Source organism: Arachis hypogaea, chromosome 15, assembly GCF_003086295.3.
Source record: "Arachis hypogaea cultivar Tifrunner chromosome 15, arahy.Tifrunner.gnm2.J5K5, whole genome shotgun sequence".
Classification (NCBI taxonomy): Eukaryota; Viridiplantae; Streptophyta; class Magnoliopsida; order Fabales; family Fabaceae; genus Arachis; species Arachis hypogaea.
In genome coordinates, this window is record NC_092050.1 from 158,280,740 (window position 1) to 158,306,917 (window position 26,178).

General features: G+C 32.1%; 5 protein-coding genes across 11 annotated transcripts; 4 read left to right on the forward strand and 1 right to left on the reverse strand.

The window, feature by feature from the left end:
- The first annotated feature begins 266 nt into the window (after nt 1-266).
- LOC140179341 (probable prolyl 4-hydroxylase 12) lies at nt 267-2,915 on the forward strand. Of its 4 annotated transcripts, none has more exons than XM_072218102.1 (7): nt 267-561; nt 664-815; nt 1,136-1,193; nt 1,308-1,382; nt 1,813-1,870; nt 1,970-2,142; nt 2,394-2,915. In XM_072218102.1, exons 2-7 carry the CDS (start codon nt 799-801, stop codon nt 2,745-2,747), a joined length of 735 nt encoding a protein of 244 aa, XP_072074203.1. In that variant the 5' UTR covers nt 267-561; nt 664-798; the 3' UTR covers nt 2,748-2,915. The 4 variants fall into 4 exon arrangements, with proteins under 4 accessions (XP_072074203.1, XP_072074201.1, XP_072074200.1 ...); XM_072218100.1 differs by having other exon boundaries at nt 286-561; nt 667-810; XM_072218099.1 differs by having other exon boundaries at nt 312-561; nt 664-810.
- A 666-nt stretch (nt 2,916-3,581) lies between these two features.
- LOC112751817 (kinesin-like protein KIN-10C) lies at nt 3,582-8,673 on the forward strand. The gene is given in 19 exon segments (XM_029292718.2): nt 3,582-3,917; nt 4,295-4,451; nt 4,582-4,782; nt 4,887-5,076; nt 5,198-5,365; nt 5,368-5,402; nt 5,513-5,757; nt 5,850-5,895; nt 6,346-6,450; nt 6,544-6,600; nt 6,716-6,772; nt 7,021-7,093; nt 7,182-7,259; nt 7,371-7,657; nt 7,743-7,789; nt 7,975-7,996; nt 8,084-8,152; nt 8,244-8,282; nt 8,394-8,673. Coding segments are annotated over 19 exon segments (2,112 nt in total). The 5' UTR covers nt 3,582-3,726; the 3' UTR covers nt 8,439-8,673.
- Nucleotides 8,674-8,963: 290 nt separating this feature from the next.
- LOC112751818 (uncharacterized) lies at nt 8,964-14,473 on the forward strand. 2 transcript variants are annotated; one of them, XM_025801092.3, is made up of 10 exons: nt 8,964-9,317; nt 9,696-9,920; nt 10,489-10,625; nt 10,760-10,804; nt 10,876-10,929; nt 11,575-11,679; nt 11,787-11,990; nt 12,225-12,310; nt 12,894-13,882; nt 13,983-14,473. In XM_025801092.3, exons 2-10 carry the CDS (start codon nt 9,704-9,706, stop codon nt 14,207-14,209), a joined length of 2,064 nt encoding a protein of 687 aa, XP_025656877.1. In that variant the 5' UTR covers nt 8,964-9,317; nt 9,696-9,703; the 3' UTR covers nt 14,210-14,473. The 2 variants fall into 2 exon arrangements, with proteins under 2 accessions (XP_025656877.1, XP_025656878.1); XM_025801093.3 differs by having other exon boundaries at nt 9,043-9,317; nt 9,700-9,920.
- Nucleotides 14,474-15,767: 1,294 nt separating this feature from the next.
- LOC112751819 (SKP1-like protein 21) lies at nt 15,768-19,306 on the reverse strand. 3 transcript variants are annotated; one of them, XM_029292719.2, is made up of 9 exons: nt 19,133-19,306; nt 18,510-18,777; nt 18,159-18,380; nt 17,833-18,024; nt 17,651-17,761; nt 17,414-17,480; nt 17,130-17,230; nt 16,770-16,951; nt 15,768-16,396 (listed from the first exon to the last, which is right to left on the reverse strand). In XM_029292719.2, exons 2-9 carry the CDS (start codon nt 18,543-18,545, stop codon nt 16,255-16,257), a joined length of 1,053 nt encoding a protein of 350 aa, XP_029148552.1. In that variant the 5' UTR covers nt 18,546-18,777; nt 19,133-19,306; the 3' UTR covers nt 15,768-16,254. The 3 variants fall into 3 exon arrangements, with proteins under 3 accessions (XP_029148552.1, XP_025656881.1, XP_072073460.1); XM_025801096.3 differs by having other exon boundaries at nt 17,402-17,480; XM_072217359.1 differs by lacking the exon at nt 19,133-19,306 and adding an exon at nt 18,993-19,045 and having other exon boundaries at nt 17,402-17,480.
- Nucleotides 19,307-20,595: 1,289 nt separating this feature from the next.
- On the forward strand, nt 20,596-26,158 carry LOC112751823 (short-chain dehydrogenase TIC 32, chloroplastic). The gene is made up of 8 exons (XM_025801097.3): nt 20,596-20,819; nt 22,427-22,658; nt 23,036-23,115; nt 23,362-23,515; nt 24,171-24,249; nt 24,800-24,893; nt 25,044-25,090; nt 25,795-26,158. Exons 1-8 carry the CDS (start codon nt 20,732-20,734, stop codon nt 25,954-25,956), a joined length of 936 nt encoding a protein of 311 aa, XP_025656882.1. The 5' UTR covers nt 20,596-20,731; the 3' UTR covers nt 25,957-26,158.
- The last annotated feature ends 20 nt before the right edge of the window (nt 26,159-26,178 follow it).

Below are 26,178 nucleotides of genomic sequence, written 5' to 3' on the forward strand. Positions count from 1 at the left end.
TTAAAAATAAAAAAATATATTTTTAATTCATCAAAAATTTATTTATTTTCGAAATAAAAAGTGAAGAATATATCTAATTTTTAAAATCATAAACAATAAAAGTGTTAATCCTACATATAAATTCAAAATATAAAGATTAGACATCCAATTTTTAAAGAACAAATCGATTTTTAAAAACAAAATTTGGACTATTCGATTTATGAATTAAAAAAATCAAACCCTCATATTTATTACAATATTTAAAAAAATTCTATTACAAAGCAATCGGACTAACCGATTACAAATATCCGTACCACAAGAAAAACACCAACATCATCAATATGTCTGGATTGCACACGATTTTCCTCCATTGTAAAAAGATTTAGCCACGGATTTCATGATAAAATTTAATTTAATGATTTATTACCATTTACCAGAGACCAATGTATAGCTCCATAAAGGGAACTCTCGTTTTGCATTATCACTGTTTTTCTTTCTATGTTGATCTCCAATGGCCTCTGCTTCGCTTCTTCTCACTCTCTACACGCTTTCGCTGCTTCTTTCACCCTCGTTTTCCGACAGGTAAATTTACAAGTTCGCCCTCACTTTTTCCCCAATTCTCTGATTTGGTTGAATTAGGGTCTAAACTCAATTATTATTATTGGTGCTGTGAATTTTTATTAGCAGCAGGAAAGAACTAAGGGAGAAGGAGGGGTTGTTGTTGTTGAAGAAGGAAAATGCATCATCACATTATATGTTAGGGTTAGGCCACTCAGTGAATCCAAACAGCATTGATCCAACACGTGTTGTCCAGATCTCATGGCAACCAAGGTCAGGTACTTTCTACTCTCTACAACTTTTTCTCCACTTGAAGCATTCTCATTTTTTCATGACTTAGGTATTCAGTTAATCTCTTTGCTTTTTTTCTTTTTTGTTATTGTTTTAAATGCATTTGAATGATCTATTATGTTATAATTTAATTTCTATGCAGTATGCACTATATCCATTTGGGTGCTGGTATGTAGATTGAAGTGGTTTCTTTTGTCTAATGACAGCTCTTGATTGAATGCTAATGCATAGAAACTAAACTCATTTTATTATGTGCTCTAATTCGTTTGATTATTAAACTTTGATGATATTGTATCTGTTACTACAGAGTCTTTCTATATAGAGAGTTCTTGTCTGCCAAGGAGTGTGACTACCTTATTTCTTTGGTATGGTTCTTTTTTCATTTCTTTTTATTTTTTGCTTTTTATTGTCATTCAGTCAAGTTGTTGATTCTTTCCTTTTCTTTTTTCCTTTTTCTTTTTTAAATTTTGGGTACTAAGGCGTATGATGTGAACGAAAAATCCTTTGATGCGGCCAATGGGAGACTTGCATCCGAAACTTCATTGGATATCGAAGTGAGTCTTTTAAGTTTTTCCATACCTAGTTGCATGGTTTAGGCTCTGGCAAATTATTAGGTTATACTGTGATGACTAGTTTTAGCTTTGACTGTGTTTTTCTTCCTTCAATTTTGGTTCATTTTCATGTTCTCTATTATTGCATGGTGAAATTTTGTATTTTTGTTTGTTTATGTGTACCTTAAATTAAGGCAAATCAATGAGGTGTTTCTTAATATTCATGTATACTTCTAAGGACTCATTGCATGCAGTTCTTCGATTGTGATCCTTAATGTTCATACGGAACTTGAAAACAGAGAGAAATTGTATATGCATGAGACTGCTGCAGCCAATGTATACCTGCTTGTTGTTTTAACCTTGCTGCTTGACCACATTTAGCTCATTACCAACCTTGTGGACATTATTATGATGATGTTCTAAATTGATTTAGGATGATATTGTTGCAAAGATTGAAGAAAGAATTTCGCTTTGGACTTTCCTTCCTAAAGGTATCCAATTGTTATGTTCAGGCCTGTATTTGTCTGCCTGTGTTCTGTATTACACACTCTAATATAACGGTTGTCTCGTTTGTTAATCATTTTTACTAGAGAACAGCAAGCCTTTGCAGGTCAAGCATTATGAGCTTGAACAGGATGGCCAGAACTTAGATTATTTTACAAACAAGACCAAATTGGAATCAAATGGACCTCTAATAGCAACCGTTATTTTATATCTCTCAAATTCTACACAAGGGGGTCAAATTCTCTTTCCCGAATCAGAGGTGAGTGAGGCCACTCCAGAGATTTTCCTTCCAATGTGTTTATTTGTTTTTTGGAGACCAACTTTGATACACTGCCATTGTAAACTGTTATATACTGTCTTCACTGTGTGTGATTTTTTCAATACCTTCAGTGTGGTTACATAACATAATTGATGAATGTAACATTGTTAGCGTATCAAAACTAAATGCTCAATATCTTGCCTGGTATTGGACCTGTGTTTACCATTTAATCATGTTAAATATACTCTCAGCCGAAGAGTAGCGGCATGTCGGATTGTGGAGAAAGTAACAAGTTTCTCCAGCCAGTAAAAGGGAATGCAGTTCTGTTCTTCTCCCTCCACCTAAGTGCAACTCATGACAAGAGGAGTATACATTCTAGATGCCCTATCCTTAAGGGGGATATGTGGTCTGCAATTAAATACTTATATGCAAAACCAATTGGTGAGAGTAAGGTCCCAACCGTATCAGATGGTGGTGATTGTATTGATGAGGATGACAATTGCGCTGCTTGGGCGGCCATGGGAGAATGTCAACGAAATCCTGTGTTCATGATTGGTTCCCAAGATTATTATGGTACATGTAGGAAAAGTTGTCATTTATGTTGATTTTGCACACACTGCTAATACAAACTTATTCCATTTTGTTGGAAATATGAATTCCTTTGTAAAAATGATAGTGGTAGGTATTCCACATCTTATGGTGCTCAATATTGTCTTAGAATCGGGTACTATAATGTTTTGGAAACCTTCAATTTAATGTACGGTTCATGAAAACTTATTTGCAAATTTGGCACCAAACTCAAAGGCACAAGAGAATTTGCCATAATAAAAACCAAAAAACTTAGGACTACCTAAGAAAAACCTAACTTTTTGTTACCAAAATAGAAAAGAAATTGGAGAATAAAACCAAAAGTTACGTATTTTATTTAAATTATATTTTTTTAAGTCTAAATTTTTATATATTTTTATAAAATTTTATTTTTTAATCATCACTTCTTTTTTTTTCATTTTGCATACTTTCTCTCATCCGTTTCTCTTTCTAATTGGAGGTGTATAACTAGAAGCAAAATTAATTAGTAAATTAAAATATATAAAATTATAAATAAAAATGCTTTAGATTTCCAAACATCTTCTTAATTACAAAATGGAGAAAAGAATTGGTTACCTTTTATAAGATTCTAAGACATGTATAATATTCTCAGTCTTTTGTTCTAAATTAATGTTCGGTTATAACTTGTCATATAAATTAAATTAAATTAAAATATATAATTAATATTATTGAATATTTTAAATAAATACTTATTTAGTGACATGACATTTATTTTAGCGCCTTATTATCATTTGTGGTTAGTGCAAAGCGTATGAAGGAAGTGTCCCAAACAAAAATAAAATATAAACGTCGTCGATTGGAGCGCGAGAGAATGATTTTAAAATCTCGCACGATAACGGCTACTTCCAAATTCTGCTGGTTCCTTTCTCTCTTATTCTTATCATCTCACTTCTCACTTCTCACTTCTCACTTTCTCTCCCATCAAAATCAACGCTAACAGGTAACACAGTTCGCATCTCAATTTCGCATTTTCAAATGGCTTCAACGCACCACGACAACGCAGGATCTACTCCCGCCCGCAAGGTTCGGGTTGTGGCCAAACTCCGAGGCAGTTTGCGTCAGGAGCCTGATTCCGAGCCTAAGCTCAATTCATGGATCTCGGTGAATAAGCCACAAGGGGAGAATTTTGAGAGCGTTACTTTATCCTTTGGAGAACAATCTTCTAGGTATGCATATGCCTCATTTTTTTTCCGAAGTAGTTGCAGTTTCAGGTTTGTGCAATTGACGTGAAATAATTCAAAATTCTGAGGGTGCGATTTTGCATTGTGTGAAGTTATGTCATAATTGGAGATTTTAACAAGTCGTAGCAGCTGTAGTAAATCTCATGAGTCCGTCATTTTAATTTGAGAAGACAAAAATGGTGATTAAGTTAGGGTGTATTATCGTGAATTGTACAAATTGAAATTTCAGCTCCTTTTCGGTCTATAATTGTTGATGAATTTGATTTAATTTTCGTATAGGCTCCATTTGACATGGAGCTTTAGGGCTTCATTGATGAATTTCAAGTTTTCATGACACTTTGTTGATTTCATCTGTTGTGCAGTCGGTATTGGATGCATTATTGCTATGAGGAACATGAGGAGAATGAGTTGATATATTCAAGAGAGGTTAAACCTCTTGTTTCAGCAGTGTTTGAAGGTCATAATAGCACCGTTATTGCGTGTGGAGCTAGAGGCAGTGGCAAGACCCACCTAATTCAGGTTTGACTCAGTTGGTCATGCTAGAGTCTTTCTTTGCGCTTTTCTTTGTGTGTTTGGGAAAAATTTTGATTGTTAGTTTTTGTAGTAGAATCATGTGCGTAGTAGGCTAATAATTTCTGTGTTTTTCAAGGGTTCTGCTGAAAAACCGGGTCTGGCAATGCTTGCAATTGCTGAGTTCACCTCCTTGGCTGAGAAAAATGGGAAGTGGATATCCATTTCTTTCTATGAAGTTGATCACCAGGATCATGCTGTTGATTTATTAAATCCAGGACACCCACCAATTTTGGTTTATGAAGATCGTGGTAGAATTCAGTTTAAAGGACTAAGTCAAGTAAAGTCTATTCTACTTGCCATCTTCTAATCTAGAAAAATGATTTTTCCAACATGAAAAATTGACATCTAATAAAAGGCTATGCTGTGTTTTTTTTATTGCAGATTCCTGTGAAATCCGTTGCCGAATTTCAGAACTTCTACTTTGCTGCATGTTCTGCGCAAAAGACTATTACAAGAAAGGGCTTTGAACATGCTCGTAGAAGTCACATGGGATTAATTGTGAATGTCTTTTCTCAAAATGCAAGTGTAGAAAATGGTCTTGTGAGCAAAATGAGTTTCGTTGATTTGGCAGGTGTTAAAAATGAACCATAATTTAATCTTTTTCACACACACACACACACACACATATATATATATATTATCAATGTGATATATAAAAAATACTACTAACAGTTCTGTACTTTTATCATCAGGTTATGAAGATGCTAGAAAGAAAAGCAGTGACACCATTTGCCTTGCTGAGACTAACAAAATTAACAAGTCCATTTATGCCTTAATGAATGTTTCTCATGCTTTGAGCACCAATGAAAGCCGAGTTCCCTATCGAGAAAGCAAACTTACACGCATGTTGCAAGATTCGTTGAGGGGACTGGCAGAATTTTGATAGTTGCCTGTTTGGTAATCATGACTTTGCTTTTTAGATATTTGTTTTCTTATTCTTCAAATTATTTGTATCATTATTATAATTCTGATTTTGATCCTTTTTCTTTTCTGTACTGTGAACGTAGAACCCATCATTTTGTCAAGATACTATTTACATGGTAAGCTTAGCATCACGATCATGTCAATCAATTCAACGAACATTCTTAGATTCAACAAAGAAAATTTCAAGTTCAGCAAGCCAGATTAAGACTTATCAGAAGAGGCAGATGACCAAGAGTGTTTTGAAATCCGCTAGGAAAATACCTGCCTCTGTATCATATCACTCGGAAAAGAAGGTTGTTGCTGCACCGAAGTCTGCAATCAAAGCAAGGTGCATATTGATTTTTTTTTCCCCATATTTTATTAGGCTATTGTTTCCATTTTGTGGATATTAACTTTTTTTTGTTTCAAATTTAATTGAAGGAAATTATTTGATGAAGCAAGCAATTCTGCTGCTAGAGCTAAAAAGGTACTGGTTTCTTTTCTTTTCTTTTTTATTTTTTCCCCAATATACTTATATGTACTATCCTTTTCAACTATATTAATTACAATTCTTTACATTTGCCTCGCCTTAAAGGAGGGCTTTGCAAGAAAATGTATATTCCAATTGGACCATTACTAGTCTAGCTAATTTTGTACCAGAAATTTTACCAAGTGCATTCAACAAAGTCCTTTTCAGCTATAGGCTTAACCTTTAAACTTCACTACTGGAAGAGATGAAGGTTTTAAGAATTTAGCTTCACAATAATGATAAATTGGATATATATGGAGTTAAGTTGTTATTAATGGATAATTTATTTTGTAGAGGAATCGAGTTTTGTAACAATAAATTATGATATTTGACTTGCAAAGACAAAATTTGTAGAATTTAGAACTACAGAGTGAGGTGTAATATTAATGGATAATTTACCTTGGGCAGGAAATTTCCATGGTACAAAATTCATCTGAGACTCTATTGGTAAACCAGGACAATTCACTAGACATTACTGGAAATCATGTTGAATCCAACACTAAAGTGGTAAAGGTAACAAATAATTTACCTTCTATCTTATCGATCAAAACCTTGGCACAACTATGTTCTCATTGTTGATAACAGCTTGGATATTGTTTTATGCAGGATAATTCACTGCCAGATGCTAGTAAGAATGTGAAAGGCAATCTGATGGTGGAAAATGTAATTATCTGATCTCATATAATTGATTTAAATTTGAGCAAGACGTTGAAAACATTTACATAGTTGATACTTGACATTTTTTCATATAGAATACTTATAAGCATACTCAATGCAGGGTGATTCGTCTTTGAATACTAGCAGTGAAGTGGAAATCTACCCTATAGAGGAAAAGGTAATTTTATTAATGTTACTAATCCTTCAGCTTATTATCAGTTTCTCCCCTCAATTTGGCCTCCATAAAACCTATCAAAACATTCTTATTGAAAGAAACTGGTTCATAGCAGAAAATTTTTTTTGGATTATTTTCAGTAAGGCTCTCCCTTGTCAATGTCTGTAAGAATGGAAAGTATTGCAACCTAGGCGATGTTATTATTTAAGTATGAAAAACATGAAACTGATGTTGTTAATGTGCTTATGTAGGGAATTTCTCTCAATGGAGAGAATCATCAAGATGCCAGTAATTTCTATGAGGCGGTGGAATTAGTTCACGAAGGTAGAGGTTTACACAAATGAGATTGTTTGACTTATCATGTTTGTATATGATGAAATATCAAAATGGCTTCTTTTTATTGTCATAACAGACCTTAACATGAACAAGGAGAACAACAGTTTAATGATAATTGAACAAGGACAACAAGCATTGGCAATGGTTCAAGAAGGTAGATGTGAGCAAATAAGTTTTGAAGCAAAGTTGTTAGACTAATCATATTATGATGAATGCCAATTTGTGTTTATTTTTATTTATTTATTTATTTATTTTGCCATCACAGGTCAAAACATAAACAAAGAGAACAACAGTTCAATGGCATATGAAGGTGGTTCTACACCAATCAGTTCTCAATTGCGTGATCTTTCTAACCGTTTTAAATGGCTCTATTCGTCAACACCATGGCAGATATCAGAAAAGGAATGCATTTCACTTGATAGCACTTCTGTAGATATCATGGAACCCAAAACTCCTGTAGTTGAACAAACTACGAGCCTTAATGATAGACGGGATATAATGAATCCCAAAAGTCCATGGGAAACATTTAGTGTGCATGGTTCTGGCATGAAGGTCTGTTCTATTTATAGTATTGCCAAATGACTATGTTGAAATGTGTACCTTCAGGTTATTAACTCGTAGTTTCTCTTAATTGCAGAATTCTCTTGTTGAAGAATATCTAAGATTTTTAAACTCAGCTAACAAGTAAGTCACATTGCCAATTATTATGAACAGAAAGCGCATAGTCATTCCCAATGCATTTAATGATTATGTGATTATCATAACTGTTACAACCTTTGAATAGCTCTATGTATAATTCATAGCTCCTTTGAGATAATTAGCTTACTTTGTTTGCTTTTCTTCACTATGTTTTTTCTAAATACTTACAGGGAAGAATTAAAAAAATTGAAGGTTAGAATGCTCCACCTTTCATTGCTTTGATAATTTTTTTCCCTTTTCATTTTATACCTTATGGAACTGGTAGAACTTTTGTTACAGGGAATTGGAGAGAAGAGAGCAACCTACATACTTGAGCTTCGCGAAGAATCTCCCGAGCCTTTCAAAAGTGTAAGTTCATAGTAAAATTCTTCCCGAGTTGATAGTTTCTTACAAGTGAGATATATTAATAACCGACTCCAAACCAAATTTTTGGCAACAGCTTGATGATTTAAGGGATATTGGACTTTCAGCAAAGCAGGTATCCATTCTTCTGTTACAGTTTGTCATTTTCATTTTCATTTTCATTTTTACTATGAAAAAAAATATCAATATCTCATGGCATATAACCTAAGCTATAATGTTTATACAGATCAAGGGAATTATGAAAAAAGAAGTTGGAGAGCTTTTCAACTAGCTGAAAAGTGAATATGTTTGTCTGTGCAGTACTGCAGTAACCTTGTACTACGTTTGTATCCAGAGAAAATTATATGAATGGCAACCTGAAGTTGCTCTATGTAATGTTGTAACCTTGACTTTGTGGGCATTGGTAATTGCGTTTGATAGTTTCATTGCTATATGAAATTCTGATGTTGGAGACAAAACAAAAGTATGTTTTAAGAGGAAATCTAGGTAAATATGTTTTCTCTTCATTTAATCATAAATCACAAGTTAATAAAAGAGGATAAAAAAAACATTGATTTTTAATAAAGAGAGTAAGGGGCAAAAAAACAGTCGGTCATATTTTCATAAGTATCCATTAACATTCTTAACTAACAATGAATATGAAACAAAAGATATTGTTTATAGTGATAATTTAAGTATATATATATATATAAATTTTTTAATAAAATTTTTTATATATTTTTATATATTATTCCGTACAGATACAAAAATATACGCTAGTTAGAATTTTATATTCAAGTAAAAATTTGTTATTTCTAGAATTAAAAAGATAAAATAAAATTACAACTTTTTGTTATCTTCTTTTATCAATGAATGTAAGAGGGACAAGCCAGCTTGTTACAATATTTTTACAGCTCAGAGATCACTCTCCTCTCTCCCAATTCCAATCGCATGCATTTTCTTTTTTATTTTTTCTTTTCCCTCTTTTTATCAAACATTTATTTTTTCATTTTCATATTTATATTTCTCACTCTCACACTCACTCTCACGCCGATCGCTTTCTCGTGTTTTCTCGCCGATTTTCCTTCCCGCCAAACGCACACTCTTCTTCTTCGTCTTCTTCCTCTCCGACTCGCATACCAGCTCCTTCATTCTCCGATCGTCAACACCGGTAACGTTATTTCCCGATCACTCTGTACTGACTTTTTCACCTACACACTTTCACGGATCACATTTTCCTAATCCTCTTTCTCGATTATTTTTTGTTCACACAAAGTAAATGTAAGGTTTCATTGTTTCTATCGTATACGTTGAAAGCGTAGCTCGAATGTGTAATATATATATTTTTTTCAATTTAATTTAATTTTTATTATCTTTTCGTTGCTGAACGATCGTGTTGTTTCTTCGGGTTTTTCTCTAGTTGTGTGTTGACACCTATCTCATTTCTCTTATTCGAATGCGTTCTATGAATGTATAATTATATGCAGAGAGAGAGAGAGAGAGAGAGAGTATTGGAAATTTGCTTGATAATCCTGTGTGTTATGAATAGGTAGATAGATGGCAGTTTCTGCAAAAGAAAAAGCAAAAGCAAAAGCGAAGGGCTATGATGGGAGTATGGAAGTGGTGAAAACGGAAGATAGAATAGATACAATAATCAGACAAGCGATTGGCAGGGAACCTTTTTTCACTTTTCCAAGGGCCACTGACACCCCTGTTCAGTGGATTCAGTTACTTCATGCCTTGGATCAGCAGGGTGTTAGCAATTCTTTTCCAGGTTCAGAAACTTAGATTTCTTTCTTTCTTCAATGTTCTTGTCAAATTTTATGTGCATTTGGATTGATAAGTGTGTGTTTAACCGTGTGACAAGCCGGCCTTTAAAGAGAATGAAAAGGGAACTATAGATTCTGGCACTGGAGAGTAACTGAGAGAAAAACCAAAGAAAGTAAGAAAGGAATGTTGAGGGAGTTTCGGAGAGATAGAAGTGAATATTCATGTGTCATTTAATTAAATTTCTAAAGTTATGTAGATATATACCAGAAATCTTGATAGCATGACAAACTTAGAATCAGTTGTTATATAAGTAAATGTCAGCTGTCAATTCTCGAGCGTAACAGAATCTGAGTGCCCTTGTGTCCGCTATGCGTCTCTAACAAGAAGAAATAATGCAGCTGCACAAAACCTTTGTACTACTGTGCTTTTGTGCTGGCCTGGCCTAGCCTATTTTCAAGGCTAACAAAGTTATATGCAAAATGTATCATGGGCAACTTTCGAACATTTAACAGAGAGATTTATTTCATTATAGGGCCTTCTATTCTATAATAACTTTTTCATTCATTTGGCAGAACTTCCAGGGTGGCCATTGCTCTATCCTGTAAAGGTTCAGTTGCAGAAGTGTGACAAATGTTCTCGAGAGTTTTGCTCCACCATTAATTATAGAAGACATATACGTGCACACCATCGATTGAAAAAGCTTGATAAGGTTTTATATAGATTTGATAGATATAATTAAGTATATATCATAGTTTTGCAATTACTTAATGCTCTAGATAACAGTCTGCTTGTTCCTTTTCCTAGTACACCTCGATTTTTTGCTGATGCTGTTTGCATATACAGGATTCTACAAAAAATAGGGACCTTTTAGGAGCATATTGGGATAAGGTAACTTTCATCATCTTACAAGGAATGCAACTTGTTCTAATTTGTTGTCTTATTCATAATCATTTTTGTAGCTCTCTATAGAAGAGGCAAAGGAAGTTGTATCGTTTGAGAATGTGATGCTGGAGGTAAAATCTGCTTTCTTCTTGCATGAATGATTTATATATTCTTCAAGTTACTTAACTGTTAATCACTTTGCTTAAGTGCTGGTAAGTGTTGATATATGAGATAAAAAAAATAGGTTGTGATTGTAAGAGATGAAATGTGGGGGAAAAGAATTAAAGTTAACTTTGGTTCTCCAATCCAATTCACACACTCATCTTAACTAAGGCAAGTGCTCAGTTGCTTGTTATAGATTAAGGCTTTGGAAGTCTTGAAATTCTAGTGTATGCTTCTTTTTTCTTTGTCTTGCCTTCTTTTTTGTATATTTAGTACTTCCAAGGGCATACTACTTTCGCACCTTTCATTTATGGAATAGTTTTATGAGCTATATTCTGTTAGACTTCTTTCTATTTGCATTTGGCTATGGAAATTCCATGTGTGTTTGTAGAGATTTGTATTTGTTGCTTCTCAGATGTGAATCTTAGTTTTCCAGCATCTGCTTAATCTTTTAGCTTTGTATAAAATGGAATACTATGCTATGCTATGGAAAGATATGAATACTTAAGAAACTAAATATTTGATCCAGAACCACATCTCTTTTGTCCTCCCCTCCCCCTTTTTTTTCCTTCCTCCATAAATTAGTCTAAATGTCTTCTTCTAATTCTTAATAGGAAGTTCCAGCATCTTCAATTTTAGAAGCTCTGACAGCCCTTCTACAAAAGCCAGGATTTTCTTCATTACCACAGTATTATCTGAGGGCTGGTGCTGCCCTTTTGGTAAGCAACACAATGGTTTGATCCATTATTATTTAAGCAGATTTTAAAACACAGTTAAATACACATATATGGTTCATTCATGCAGTATATATCTAAATTGTTTGCAGGATATTGTTCACTCTCAGTCTTCCTGCTTTCCCTTATCTTCCCAGGAGTTGTTCACTATCCTTGATGATGCTAGTGAAAAAACATGTTTATGTGGGACTGCAGTGTCAATGCAAAGATATATTTTTGATGGAGAGGCTGGAAAAATTGGTCTTGAACCAAGAAATTTAGTTGCTTGCACATGTTTCTTGCTAGAACAGAAGTTGGTGAGTGTTATCTTTTTCTAAAACATATCCCTTTTAAATATATTTATATTTTTATATTTGGTTTCAAAAGCTCTGCTTCTTCTAGAATGTTAAGGTAGACCAGCTGACCAGGACACTTGGATATTCATAAAATGAAATATTGTTAAATTTTGCATAGATGTTTTCTTGTGTGTAGATTTTACAATTTTCTTCTTTGAGTCGGTCATCATAGTTTATAACTTTTCTTTAATTTAGGTGAAGGCATGGCTTGCTGACAAGGATGCTGAAGCCTTGAGGTGCCACAGGCAGCTGGTGGAGGAGGAAGAAGCTGCTCAAAAAAGGTAGCAGGTTGCATTTGAGCAATAAATAGCGATTTTAAGTGTGGAAAAAAAACAAAGGTCTCTTGATCTCTTGTCTTTTATGGGGATGTTATCATAATTGAATGAAATTCAGGAATGGAGCTTTAACAAAATCCTTTTATTAATTTTTAAAATAAGAGATCTTATAAAATGATAGATCAATACAGATAACAACCCAACACAAATAACCCACTGCTACAATGAGTGCTAGTCCCTTGCATTATGAGAGAATTATATCTTGATTGGTCAACTCGAATAATGGGTTCAATGAAAAGTAAGGACATAATTGAATAGCACAAAACTCTAATGCATAGATTTAGTAAACTTATCCGTTCCACCTGTGCAATGGAACTTCGTAATGCAACTTTTCAATTAGTTTACCTGCTACTAGTTTTATGAGTACTTCCAGGATGTGCTTAAATTGACTCAGGATCATATGATGCCTACGCAATGAGGTTAGCAAAAGTTGCTATAGATGGAGCAGAAATCATACTCTTGAAAACTGTTGACGTGTCTATAATATGACTCGTTAGTCTTTATTTGACAATGTGCTCTATATTTGTAGACAAGCTGAGATATTGGAGAGGAGACGCCAGAAGAAGCTTAGACAAAAAGACCAGAAGGCAAGGGAACAAAGGCATGAGGCAGAAATTGAAGAGCACATTGGGAGCGCAGAAGATGATTTATCAGCAGCAGAAGCATCTTTGGCTACTTATGATTCTGAAGCACATAATCTGGAAACATTCATAGATAGCGCTCCTTCATATGATCCTTTTCAATGCCCTGACACAAATGTAGGACTAGATGGCGTTCAATCTAGTTACAATCTTGGCAGTGATCAGTATATTGAAAGACGGTCGGCACGTCGACCCAATCGTAGACTCACAGCAGTTTCCAGACAGAAGGGTCCGCAAAAATCACAATGGGCTGTAGCGAATGATTCTCATACAAGCCAGAACTCAACACTTTCAAAGATTGAAGTCATTCAGAAATATGGAACCCATCGTGATCATAGGGTAGCTACAGTAGCTAATGGTTGTAGAGTTTGGAGTCCAAAGTCAAAACCAGAAATTGATAGGATGGTTCCAGAAGCTAGAGTAGATAAAGAACCAGACCAAGATAAGGATCATGAAGTTTTGATAGGATCTATATCAATTACTCTAGGGAATTGCAGCCAATCAGAGCGTAATGCAGTGGCATCTCGAGCAGACTGCAATGTTGACAATCTGGCCAACCAGAATAGTTCTCAGAATAAGCCATTGAATCCTGATTTTTTCCAGAATAGCAACAATATGGCCACTAAGCTTTGGAGGCCAGTTAGCCGGCACGAAACTAAAAATCCACTTCCAGTTCAAAGTGGTGAGACAGAAGTGAGTACAATTCATGAAAATGGAGATTGTCAGAACCAGTCAGATCCAAGTTGTTTAAGGTCGTGCAGTACAGACGGTAGTGATGTCGGTTTCGAGATTAATGTTTCCAATACAGAGGGGATAATGGATCCAGGAAGCTTACAGTTATTATCCAGCCATGCCGCAAAAGTTTTTCTTGAACAAAGTAACTTATGCTACTTCATACATTTGTCATGGTTTATAATTTTTATTATCCGGCGGTCCTTTTCTTATTTACTATAATGATAAAAACAATTCTCATGCAGGATGGAAAGAAGCTATGTCATCAAATCATCTGCAATTGATTGTTTCCGACTATGAACCTCCTGGATGCCAGGAAATACAGGATTCTAGAATGGCAGTATGTCAATCTTCTGAGGTTAGAGTTAAGCGGTTAGCCGCAGCCCCGAAGGTTCCTCAATCCAATCACAGAATGAAGCCTGAAAAGGGAACCAAGATAAAATATATTCCCAAACAAAAGACAGCTGCCTAATAGGAAGAAGGAAAGAAGAAATTGAATTAATTTGGTTATACAGATATGCATAGTTTGACTTATTGCCAATTAATTTGTTGTTTGGCAGAAGTTCCAGTTTTACCCGATGGTCTTCTGTCACAATATGGAAGGTAGATAAGGTTTTGCCAGTCTTTTTCTGCCCTTTTCGTTCAAATGATGTCATAGGGGATTAGGTAGTCAGGTTCTTTTTCTTGGTGGTATTATTGCTAAGATTTTTGAATAAATTTGTTTACTTGTTTTGAATGTTTTCTGTACTAACGCAGATTTTTTCCCCCTTATTTTGAAATAACTGACTAAATTTTGTGCCTTATCACTTTAGCGTGTAAAGGTAAAAAAAAATAATCTTTTTGTGTATACATTATCTTGGGGTAACTATGGAGTGTAGAAGAAAACATATAGACTTATAGCTGCACGAATATTGGAAAAAATTGTACAAGATTTAAATGCTCATGGAAAAAATTTACTTAGCTACTTTTAACTTGAAAGTATTTAAATTGTTTGGCACAAACTTGTAAGTAATTAAAGACAATGATGCATTAACATCAACTAGTGAGCTGCCTCATATTCGTGTTCGTGTTTCCTATTATATGTAGGCATTTTATTGGAGCTATATAGAGCTATCAATGTCTTTATGTACGAATTTGCGTTTTTGTAAGTTATAGCCGTGAATTTCATGTGAAAATTTGTTAGAATGAGCTGTTGGCTATCTAAATGGAATTCTATAATTTATATGCAAAGTTGTAATTTAGTTCAAGAAATCGACGCAAAAATTACATATCAATTCGCTACTCAAACTTTCTTATACGTAATACGTTCGCAAATCGCAATTGCTGTTGGCCAAAGTCTGTAATAAAACTTATTATATCACTAACCTGATATTTTCTCACAATTTCAAATCGTTCATCATTTATCTACGTGGTTGCTGTTCTAAAATTAATTTCTCGTGTAAGCCATTTCCATATGTATGAAGAAATAGCTGGTCGACTACGCGCGACATAGCAAAGCTTTTTATCATTTGGGAAAGTAATAAAGAGAGAAGAATACAGGTAAGAACTTAGGCTGCGTTTGTTTACAGGGACGGAATACTGAAACAAAAACACAAATCATATTTGATAGATGAAACATGAATAGAGACATTGTATACAGAGATATTGAATTAGTGTATTTTGTATCCATTCTGTTAGTGTATTTTTTATCTAGTCTGACAAAACAGACACAGAGACACTAACAAATAACACAACTTATTTTTTGTTTTTTTTATTATTCTTATTAATTTTTTATAATTATACTTTTTATCATTATATTTTTCTTCTCAAATTTTTTAAATGAAAAAAATTAGAATATATTAAATTTTCATAATTTGTTCTACTTTATTATCAAACAGAATACAAAAATACTAAATTATGTATCTCTATTCTTTATATATTGTTCTTAGTGTCTTGTCTTAGTTCTCAGAAACAAACGCAGCTTTAGGGACCAGGGACCAGATGATTCTCATCATAATACGTATTACTATATTCATGTACACCAAGACAAATTTAAGATAGAAATGGCTATAGTTCGTTTCATATCTATTCTACACTCAAGTCAACTCACAATATTGCAGAGTACAAATCAAATGGCCAATTGCCTAAAAACTGATTTTATCTAAACAAAACTTAACTTTGATATCCAGACACAACACCAAAAAATGTAAATTACAACTCAACCATAATCACAATGACCAAAGTGTTTAAGTGAACAACTGGCAAATGGTGTCTAAAGGTATAATACAGCATTTCTATAAGTCAAATAAAATAAAGGAAAAGAAAACAAAAAATGACAATGAAATCACTTTTAGCTGACCAATATTATTAAGACCCAGAATAAGTACAAGAAAACAGGGTCGGCACAGATCCCATCTTCAAAGTGATCCAGGTGAAACAAGAAACTACATTTTGGCCATAAGTCACTCATGGTACTTGCCATCCAAGATGCAGAGAACAGCAAAACCTAAGCTGCTAGCTTTCCAGATCTCTTCAACTTTAACCCATACCTGTGAAGATGCGTGTGGAAACATTGCTATTCATAGAAATTGGAACTAGTCTTCTGTCTTGGCCCAAAGATAAAATTTGCATCCTTTCGGGCCAATCTGAATTTAATCTTCGAGCAAAATCTTCCACTTCCCTATGAAAAGAAACAAAGTAAATTACGAAAAATGAAATATAAAACAAAAGAAAAAAATAATCACTCAGCAATTAGCTGAAAGACTAACTGGAGCAAAAATAAAAGCCAATTGAAATTAAACAAGAATCCTCTATGTTAAATCCAATCATTTTAACCGGATTAAATGACTGAACAGGGGGAACTATTTTATATCCAGTGGACTTTGATTGCTCCTTCTTTGGTGGGTTGGGGGAGGATGTCCTTGCCCGATAGAAGAAGAAAGTAATGAATAGCCTGAGAACACACTTTGAACTCACACTTACTCAAAGGGAAAACGATGAACTCATTCTCTTACAAAAAATAAATAAATAACTACCACAAACACATCCCTAACCTGTCAAGTTCCTCCTTCATTGCAGGATCTAATTCATCATCAAGATCACCATTAATAAACTCGAGCTTTGGAGAAAAACTCATGGGAGGTAAATCTTGCGTCTGTGAGTGTTTGCTTGGAGAGGCCTTTAAGGCATTGTCAACATTGCGATTGTGACATGCAAAGGGAACAGAATCCAACTCCTAAGACATATAAAAGGGAAATTTAATGTGAAGCATACTCTTTGCAGAACTTCCCCGGGGGGATGCCAAGACAACAAATGTATTCATCTAAGCCAGGAGAATAAGAGTTCACAGCATGCACATCATTCAACTGGTGATTTCAGAAAGATAAGAGAGTGGCAAAGACTGAGAGTCTAACCCTTTTGTTTTCATTGACATTTTCCAAAGAAAGATCTTTTGCATGGCCTTTCCTTCTCCTATTCTTCTTTTTATTCTTATTTGCACTCATTTCCTTTATATCTGCCAAATCATATATATTCTTAAGAGAAGTGATTTAAAGGAAAGACAAGACAGCATGCATTCAAGTTATTATATTCACCCACAAGGGAAACAGAAGGAAGGTAAAAAAGGAAAGGAAGGTAATAACAAATGAAAATTAGAAAAGGGGTGAGGGTGGAAGACATAACACACCCCCATCTGCACCATTAATAAATGAAAGAAGGTCATCAACTGAGCGCTCATCTTTAGGCTCCTCTTCAATGTCAACATTCTGAAACACATGGAGCTTTTCAGTTTGGTTGCAACATTGGCTGACACAAACTTTAAAGCATCATTTTCTTAATAATGATAATGTAAACAAATTTAAAGCAACATTATTAACATTCAATATGCAAACCACAAGAATATTTAAAAGGAAAGGTGTTAGCAATTAGCAAATACCTTTAGTTTCTTCTTTTCTTTCAACTCTTTCCTTTTTCTAGCATATAATCTGTTTAGAAGTCGAATACGTGGATCATCAGTTACATTTCTAAGAGGCTCGAGTTTCTCCTCCTGTCAAAAACCAAATATAAATAAGAAATTTATTGCAGACATGAGTGTCACTCTTGGCTATCATCACACACCTCAGTGAGGTCATCAGGCAAATGAAATGTTTCACGAATCTCCTCTGGTGTTTTTCCTTCTATAATCCGAGCAAGTGCTCGGCTGGTCAGGTCAACCAAAGGCTTCAATTGGAGGCTATCAGCAGCAGATGTCAATTCACATAACTTCTTTGTGTCCATCCTAATAAACTTTTCATCAAAGGTTTTCCGCTCCTGCATTAGAAGCAATCCCGTGCAAACATTAATTGACATATAAACTGTGCCTCATTTCTAGTATCTTTATCATATACACATGCATGCATGCATACATAGGGAATCACATACATAAAGCTGGAATTACTGCTGACCTTATTAGAGTGGCCTGGCACTTGGTGGAAACGACAGTAGTCAAGTATTAAACCCAAGATTGAAGGATTGACACGTTGTGGAAGAGATATGGCATAAGTTTTGGAAGATCCCATGCCTGTCTTAAGTATTTCCTGGAAAATCATGGGGCAAAACATGGCTACATCTTGCTCTACTTGTTGAATAGAACCATCCACAGTTTTAAGCCATATATAAGATTTCATCTAAGAACGCCAAATGAAAATTGAAATCAGCAAATGAACTGCTCAGGAAACAATATAGCCTTTACAATATCATAACGAGTAGACCCCCATTTTAGCTCCTAAACAGATAGAACGAAACTACATATGTACCTCAGGTTTCATGACTGCCATAGCAGCTTCAGACATTTGAGAAATGGCACAGCTCGTATGTACTAGGGTTTCGGCAACACAAATTATCCCAGTTCAGTATCAGAGTAACTACAACAGAAAGAAAACTTCACACTTGTTCAAAAACTTGGGTTTGGAAAATAAGTAGAGACTCTTGAAGTATTCTCCACGAATTGCAACAGTTCTAGACTCTGATTCTAACAAGTGTTGTAGTGGCATTGTTATGAGAAAAGCTTCCACAAGTCCTCTCCTAACACACAAAACCATGTGAACTTCAGCCCAAACATAACCAAAAATAATTTACCATATAATGAGAAATATCTTGCAAGCATAGCTACATTGGATCGTAAAGTATTTATTATCACATAATCACATTCATAAATCAACAATTGAAGTAGTAAATGCAATCTCAGTATGTAACGAAATGAAGCCTTATCTCAAAATCAGATTCTATCTCATATTGACCTTGGTTCTATAATAAACATAGATATCAGTGCTTCATTTCCATGGCTCTGAATTGAAGTAATTAAAGTAATCCATTTGAAACGAGAAATTCTCTGGAATTACAGCGAGAAAGCAAAATCGGAGGTACGAACATGAAGTACCTTGAATGAAAGGAGAAAATGATGGGAAGCATGCACTGCACAAAGAGGGAAGAAGATCGAAGAACACTGAAGCTGAAGCTAAGTAGGTATGTTAGGGTAGGGTTTGTCTTTTGTTTCAGCTGGATCTTCGAATTTAGATGCGGTTGAATCCATGGAGTTCAGTCACGTGACTTTATCCAACAACGGTGACCTCGCACGTGCATAGGTAGTTACGTTTGGGCCTGATGGGCTCTCCTTACCAAATTACTTGGGTTTTTTTATTCACCTGTCTTTTTTTTCTCATGAATGTAAATATAATTTTGGTGTTTCTTTTGTGTCTACATGATTCTTTTTGTGTAAATAATTAAATATAAGAGTAATGTAAACAATTAAACATGATTCATCATTTTGCATCTCAAATAATTAAGAAAATAAAAAGAAAAAAGAGTAATACCTTGAATTACTGTCCAAAATATTTTTTAATTATGTTATGGGTATACTAAAAATCGGCCATCAAATCAGTTATTCATATAAAATATATATTAAAATATAAAATATACATTAAAAATAAATTAAATAATATATGTACCTATATATATAAAATATAATAATAATTTTTAAAATAAAAATATTATGTGTACATAAAAATTAGTTATCAAATTATTTATTAATCATTATGTATTCCTATATAAATATATGTATTATTTAATTTATTTTTAATGTGTATTTTTTATTTCAATATATATACACAGGTAGTTATTTTCTTTTTTTTTTGGTGACTACACAGGTAGTTATTTTCGATGTAAATATAACATGATTAGTTTTTATAATATCTAATTTTGCAAATTAAAACACTAAAATAATCATTTATAAATAGGATAAAGTATATTTTTTGTTCTTAAAGTTTGACAAAAATTTTAAAATATCCCTAAGTTTTATTTTGTTTCAATTTTGTCCCAGAAGTTTCGATTTGTATTAAATATACCCCTGACGACTAATTTTTCAAAAAATTTAAGATCGATTCAACAACAATTTCATAAGAACAACTCCTCAACACAAGCAAATCAAGCATAATTTTCATGCATTATTGTTATATTGGTCTTAAATTTTTTGAAAATTTAACCTCCGGGTGTATATTTGATGTAAATCAAAAAATTTTGGAACAAAATTGAAAAAAAATAGAACTTAGGGGTATATGGTACTACCCTAAATAAGCACTTGCTTGCGTGTGTGTGTATGACCAATTATTTGTGATGCTTGTTGTAATATGTTCAAATGAGTAGAGACAACAAAAACATAGTTGATAAGTCCACATCTGAAATTTTGTTTAGTAACACTCTATACACACTCATTGGAGAACAAAAAGTTAATATTTTAGGATCCCATTAATAATCTTATTAAGTATTAATCTCAAATATTGACCATAAAGTGTATGGTTTAATTTAGCCGGCTAAAGAATATAATTAAAATGATAGACTAAGAGCAATGATTTAAGGATGGTATCCAAAGACGGCATGTGAGAAAGTGATATATAACATGCATCACTCCCAACACACACTATCAAAAGTATCAACCACAGTCAGAGAGTGAGTGAAAGAGTTACTCATCAAATTAAATATAATGTGTTCTTCTGGATTCTCAGCTTCTTCAACTGCTGAAGAAGTTACTCATGGAATCGATGGGGTTGGCCTCACTGCTATTGTCACAGGTTTATGTATATACTTAATTTATTATTTAACTTCGAATAAATGATCATTTGTATCCATAAAAGATGAAAACACTGACGTATGTACCCATATTATATCAAAACTAAATTTGTACCCACGTAAGATGTCTTCCGTGTGACAAAAGTACCCGACGTGGCACTCCAACCCTCTAAAGACAGTGTACTTTTATCACACAAAAGGCATCTTGCGTGAATATAAGTTTAGTTTCGATTTAGTGTAAATACATATATTAGTGTTTTCATCTTTTATGGATACAAATGGTCATTTATTCTTTAACTTCTCTTATTTCTAATGTCAAATTGTGACTTCCATTCTTTTCTTCTTTAATTTCTTCCTGAATATATTAAAGTTTTCATATTTTCACTTTTGGGTCAAAAGATTTTGTCTCCCTAAGCTAGGATAGCTTAGGTTAGCTTATTACCCTGCCCCTATTGTCTAATTTTGACTTTTCTTAAAAATAATGTGATATTAATATATTATATCTAAAACTTTTTTATTTGCTATACCTAAGGGCTAAGGCTACCTTAAAATATCAGTAATGATTAAAAGTCTTAATTAATACATTTTCTTAAATTTTTAATAGTAAAAATTTAAATATATATTTTATTTTTAAAAATATCAAAAAAAAATTCAAAATCTTTTTATTTAAAAGTTAAAAATTAATTAAAAATGAATTAGAATTTCTAATTATTTTTCAAGATAAAGATATTGAATATAAATAATAGTTGTCACACTTTATGGGATATTAGTTTGTAGTTTTATGGGTCAATATTTAAAATGAATTTTGAAAAAACGATGTATAAGTCAATTTGTCCGCAAAATATTAACAAAAAGACTAAATTAATCCACATTATCATTTTTTAAGAATTAAATTAAAATCTTAAATTAAATTAAATTAATTCATATGTAATCTTTTAAAATTAATTTGACTATTAATCAATAATTTTACAAATTGAAAAATATTATGATGTGTAATATTGATATCATCCAAGTTGACTAGAGTAATTTGTATTTTAATTGTTAACCGTTAACACTAATAAACTCTCTTAATCTCCTCTCCAAATTTTGTTGCAATTTTTTTTAGTAAAGACTTACATGCAGTTTTTATATAAAAGGTTTAATTACTCTATTAATCCCTATAGTTTTGTAAAATTTTTAATTAGATCTCTATATTTTTTTTTCTTTTAATTGAGTTTTTGCACCAAAACTTTTGTTTTAATTGGTCCCTACACTTTTTTTCTTTTTATTTAGGTCCTTGTACCAATTTTTTTTTTTTTGTTGAGTCCCTATAAAATTAAGCCAATTACTACTAAGAGAGATTTAATTGAAAAAAATTGGTACAAGACCCAATTAAAAAAAAGTATAAGAACCTAATTGAAAATTTCACAAAACTATATGGACCAACAGAATAATTAAACCTATATAAAATTGATAATTAATGTGAAGTTGATAATTAAAAATTTTTAAATAAATATTTAATTAAATATATTAAATTATCTGACTCTTAGCTAGTAATTTTAGATTAAAACAACTGTAGGTGAGTTTTCATAATTTTTTTTTTGGATTCAAATGATAATTGTAAAAACAGGAACAACAAGAGGCATTGGCGTAGAGACTGCAAGAGTTCTTGCTCTGCGTGGTGTGCACGTGATAATGGCGGTGAGAAACACGAACGCTGCAAAAGATGTGAAAGAAGCAATTCTTAAGGAGATTCCAACAGCTAAGGTTGATGCCATGGAATTAGACCTTAGTTCAATGGAATCTGTCCGCAAATTTGTGTCAGATTTCAATTCCTCTGGTCTCCCACTCAACATCCTAATGTATGAACACTAACATCATAACATTGGATTCACATATATAACTGTTTCATATGAGTAAGGATAGAATTGTGAAAGAATAAGAAAAGAAAAAGATGAAGAAATTTTATTGATTATTAATTGATTGAATTATAAAAATAAAATTAAATATATATAGAGTATTGTCTATGAAAGATAAAAGTAAAGATAAGATAAGAAAATAACATAAAGATAAAGATAAGATAAGATGATAAGGCTAAAATTAAAACTGAATTTATGTATTATGTTGAATTGAATTTGTGAGTCGTGAGACTTTTTTATTGTTGTCATGTGCTAAAATAGAAAAATAATTTAATAATATTTGTCTTTTTTTTACTTAATTTGTTTGTTGTAATTCTTAGAAACAATGCAGCAATTCTGGCAACTCCTTTTACTCTGTCCAAAGACAACATTGAACTACAATTTGCCACAAACCATATAGGTGCGTGTAAAATATATTCATCATAATTAAAAGTCTCAATTCAACTCTTAAAATAGTTTGATATGATTTTATTTAAGTCAAGTGATTCTAATCATTTTTATTAGAAGAGAGGACGATTTTATGATTCATATTTTAAGTTTTTAGTTTTACGTAAAATCTCAATTATAACTGGATTGAATGTTTTTTATATTTGGTAAATTAGGATTACGAATGATCTTTAACATTTTTTTCTTTTTAATTATGCAGGTCATTTTCTTTTGACAGATCTTTTGTTAGATACCATGAAGAAAACAGCTTATGAAAGTAAGAAAGAAGGAAGAATAATTAATATCTCCTCGGACGGTCACCGATACACATATCCCGAAGGAATTCAATTTGATACAAATAATGATAAATCAAGGTAATTAATAATAAGATTTGGCCTAAATATATTTACAAAGTTAAATTATAGTGGAGTTTGTCAAATTTACTTAATTAATGGATATAGTTAGTTATAGATTTTCGTAGAATCTACATAATATTTAATTTGGTCTCTTAATTTGTACACGAGCATTAATTAATTTTTAAAATTTTATTTATCTTTATTTAATTTTTAAATTTAAAGAATGTGACTCATGTTAGTCACTGTAATAATTTTTGACGCACAAATATTAACCAAACATTAAAGTGGACAACTAGATATCGCGTTTGACTCTATAAAACGATATCATTTTTGTTTTGGCACTCAAATAGTAAAAAAAAATTGTAAATGATATTTATTAAAACTTTTTCTTCTAAAGCAAGTGATTTGGTGTTGTTTTTGGATTATTTGAACACTAAAACTAAAACCAAAACGATATCGTTTTATAAGTTTCAGTATGGCATTTGGTTGTTCATATCAGTACTTCATCAACGTGTTTGTGCCGAAAATTATCCTAAGACTAATGTGAGTCATATTTGTAAAGTTTAGAAATTAAATAAAGACAATTAAAATTTCAGAGACTAAATTAAAACTCGCATATATAATTTCATTAATTATTATTATTATGCATTTATGCTTGATTTGTTCTTTATAGTTACAACATGTGGTATGCATATGGCCAATCAAAGCTTGCCAACATATTACATGCCAATGAGCTTGCAACACGTCTTAAGGTATATATGCTATATTATTAATTAATATATAAAAAATATTAACGGATCATTAAAATTTATTATTTTTTGTTATTATTTAGTCATAAATATTTAAAGATATAGAATAAAGTATATTGTTAGATTATTAGACGAAAAAAATTAAATTAAAAGAATTGAATTAATAACTAAGTAATAATAAAAAATAATAAATTCTGATAGCTTATAATATTTCTTTTAATATATTATTAGGTTTATAGAAAGAAATATTTTGTATATTCATTTCATTTTGTACAATATGCATACCTATACAATGGATCTGTATCGGTCGGTATACGATATTAAAAATACAATTACGTGTCTTTTTCTTTATAAATTTAATTTAAAATAAATAATTTTATGATGTAATATTATAATTTTTATAATTGAAAAATGTAAAATTCCATCTCTGTTGATCTATATAAATAATTTTATCATAAAAAATCTATGCAAATTTTATGCAAAATATAGAAAAGACTCTAATATCTCTGTGTTTGTTTGATGTATTTAATATCAATTTTTGCATCTTGATCAGGAAGAAGGGGTAGATATAACTGCTAATTCTCTTCATCCGGGAGCTATTGTCACCAATATTTTAGATCCTCATCTTGTTGACTCTATACCACCCGGTAACTACTAACTACCACATTGCTTGTGTTCTGTCATAGAATTCTGTAAATTGCATTATTTATGATCCTAAATAATGAAATATTCTACATAATCCAACACCCTATATTATTGCAAAATTTATGTTACTATGTTTTGTTTGATTCATGCAGAGCTAATTAATTCTCTTGGGAAATATGAGATTAAAACCCTCCAGCAAGTAAGTTACATTTAATTATTTAAGCCATTAAGGTCTAAATGAAGTTCAGGGGCAATATGGGTAGAAGAAAACAAGAAACAAATAAGAGTTTACAAACAGTTACTTGTATTTTATTCCTTTAATTTTAACAAATATACTATTTATACATTAAAAATTAATTACCAAAATTAGTTATCATGTATTTATGTATAAATACATATATTGTTTAACTTATTTTTATGTATTTTGTATTTCAAAATGTATTTTATATTAGTAATTGATTTTAATGACTGATCTTGATGTACCCGTAACATGGTTATAATTTTAATTTACAGTCCTACATTAACAAAAATAAATGGACTACTAAGTATTTTTAAATATGCAACTTTATTTGGCACTCTAAACTTTATTAACAATTGGTGAAAAGATTTTTGAGAAAGTCTAAAGGGCCAGCAGATTTTATAGTTTTTAGTCATTAATTAGCCATCAATGATATTTTTAATGGTGTGAGATTGCATCTAATGGTATAGAATCATTCAATTTTCTTTTGATGGTTAAATGTTGGCTAAAATTTAACAAAAATGCTGCCCCTAGCACTCCTCAAGATTTTCAACATGGTCAATTAACTCTCTAAGAAAATTAAAGCTAAGTTCTCTTTTAAATAAATTTCATCAAGTATTAAACCTTAATTATCTAATTAATCTTGGATTTGGGAGTTATTGTAGGGAGCAGCAACAACATGCTATGTAGCATTGCATCCACAAGTGAGGGGAATTAGTGGCCAATATTTCTCAGATTGTAATGTGTCCAAGCCAAGCACCCATGGAACTGACACTCTTATGGCCAAGAAACTCTGGGATTTATCCATGAAATTAACTCATCAATGAGATCATCAGTAGAGTACCTATCTCCAATTTAGTTTCAAGGAGTTTTAGGTGGGATCCTTTATTTTTCAATAAAATTTTTTATTTTCTAGAAGTATTTAAAAAGAAAATAATGTGGAAAATAATGTTTACATCTGAAAACAAAACACAAAAATTCAATTCACCTAATTTTTGTGAGGAAAAGAATTAGCGTGATCAATAAATAGTGGTGTTCATAGATCGAAT

Bases quoted from the DNA above. Each gene is read 5' to 3' on its own strand.
- LOC112751823 (XM_025801097.3), top strand. From the start codon at position 20,732: ATGTGTTCTTCTGGATTCTCAGCTTCTTCAACTGCTGAAGAAGTTACT. The intron at 23,116-23,361 runs GTGCGTGTAAAA...TTAATTATGCAG, and splicing joins ATTTGCCACAAACCATATAG to GTCATTTTCTTTTGACAGAT. The intron at 25,091-25,794 runs GTAAGTTACATT...GAGTTATTGTAG, and splicing joins AGATTAAAACCCTCCAGCAA to GGAGCAGCAACAACATGCTA.
- LOC112751818 (XM_025801092.3), top strand. From the start codon at position 9,704: ATGGCAGTTTCTGCAAAAGAAAAAGCAAAAGCAAAAGCGAAGGGCTAT. The intron at 11,680-11,786 runs GTAAGCAACACA...AATTGTTTGCAG, and splicing joins GGGCTGGTGCTGCCCTTTTG to GATATTGTTCACTCTCAGTC. The intron at 12,311-12,893 runs GTAGCAGGTTGC...CTATATTTGTAG, and splicing joins GAAGAAGCTGCTCAAAAAAG to ACAAGCTGAGATATTGGAGA.
- LOC140179341 (XM_072218099.1), top strand. From the start codon at position 491: ATGGCCTCTGCTTCGCTTCTTCTCACTCTCTACACGCTTTCGCTGCTT. The intron at 1,194-1,307 runs GTATGGTTCTTT...TTGGGTACTAAG, and splicing joins GTGACTACCTTATTTCTTTG to GCGTATGATGTGAACGAAAA. The intron at 1,383-1,812 runs GTGAGTCTTTTA...AAATTGATTTAG, and splicing joins AAACTTCATTGGATATCGAA to GATGATATTGTTGCAAAGAT.
- LOC112751819 (XM_025801096.3), bottom strand. From the start codon at position 18,545: ATGTCTGAAGCTGCTATGGCAGTCATGAAACCTGAG. The intron at 18,381-18,509 runs GTACATATGTAG...TGGCGTTCTTAG, and splicing joins TGGCAGTCATGAAACCTGAG to ATGAAATCTTATATATGGCT. The intron at 16,397-16,769 runs GTTAGGGATGTG...TTCTTTTCATAG, and splicing joins ATGAAGGAGGAACTTGACAG to GGAAGTGGAAGATTTTGCTC.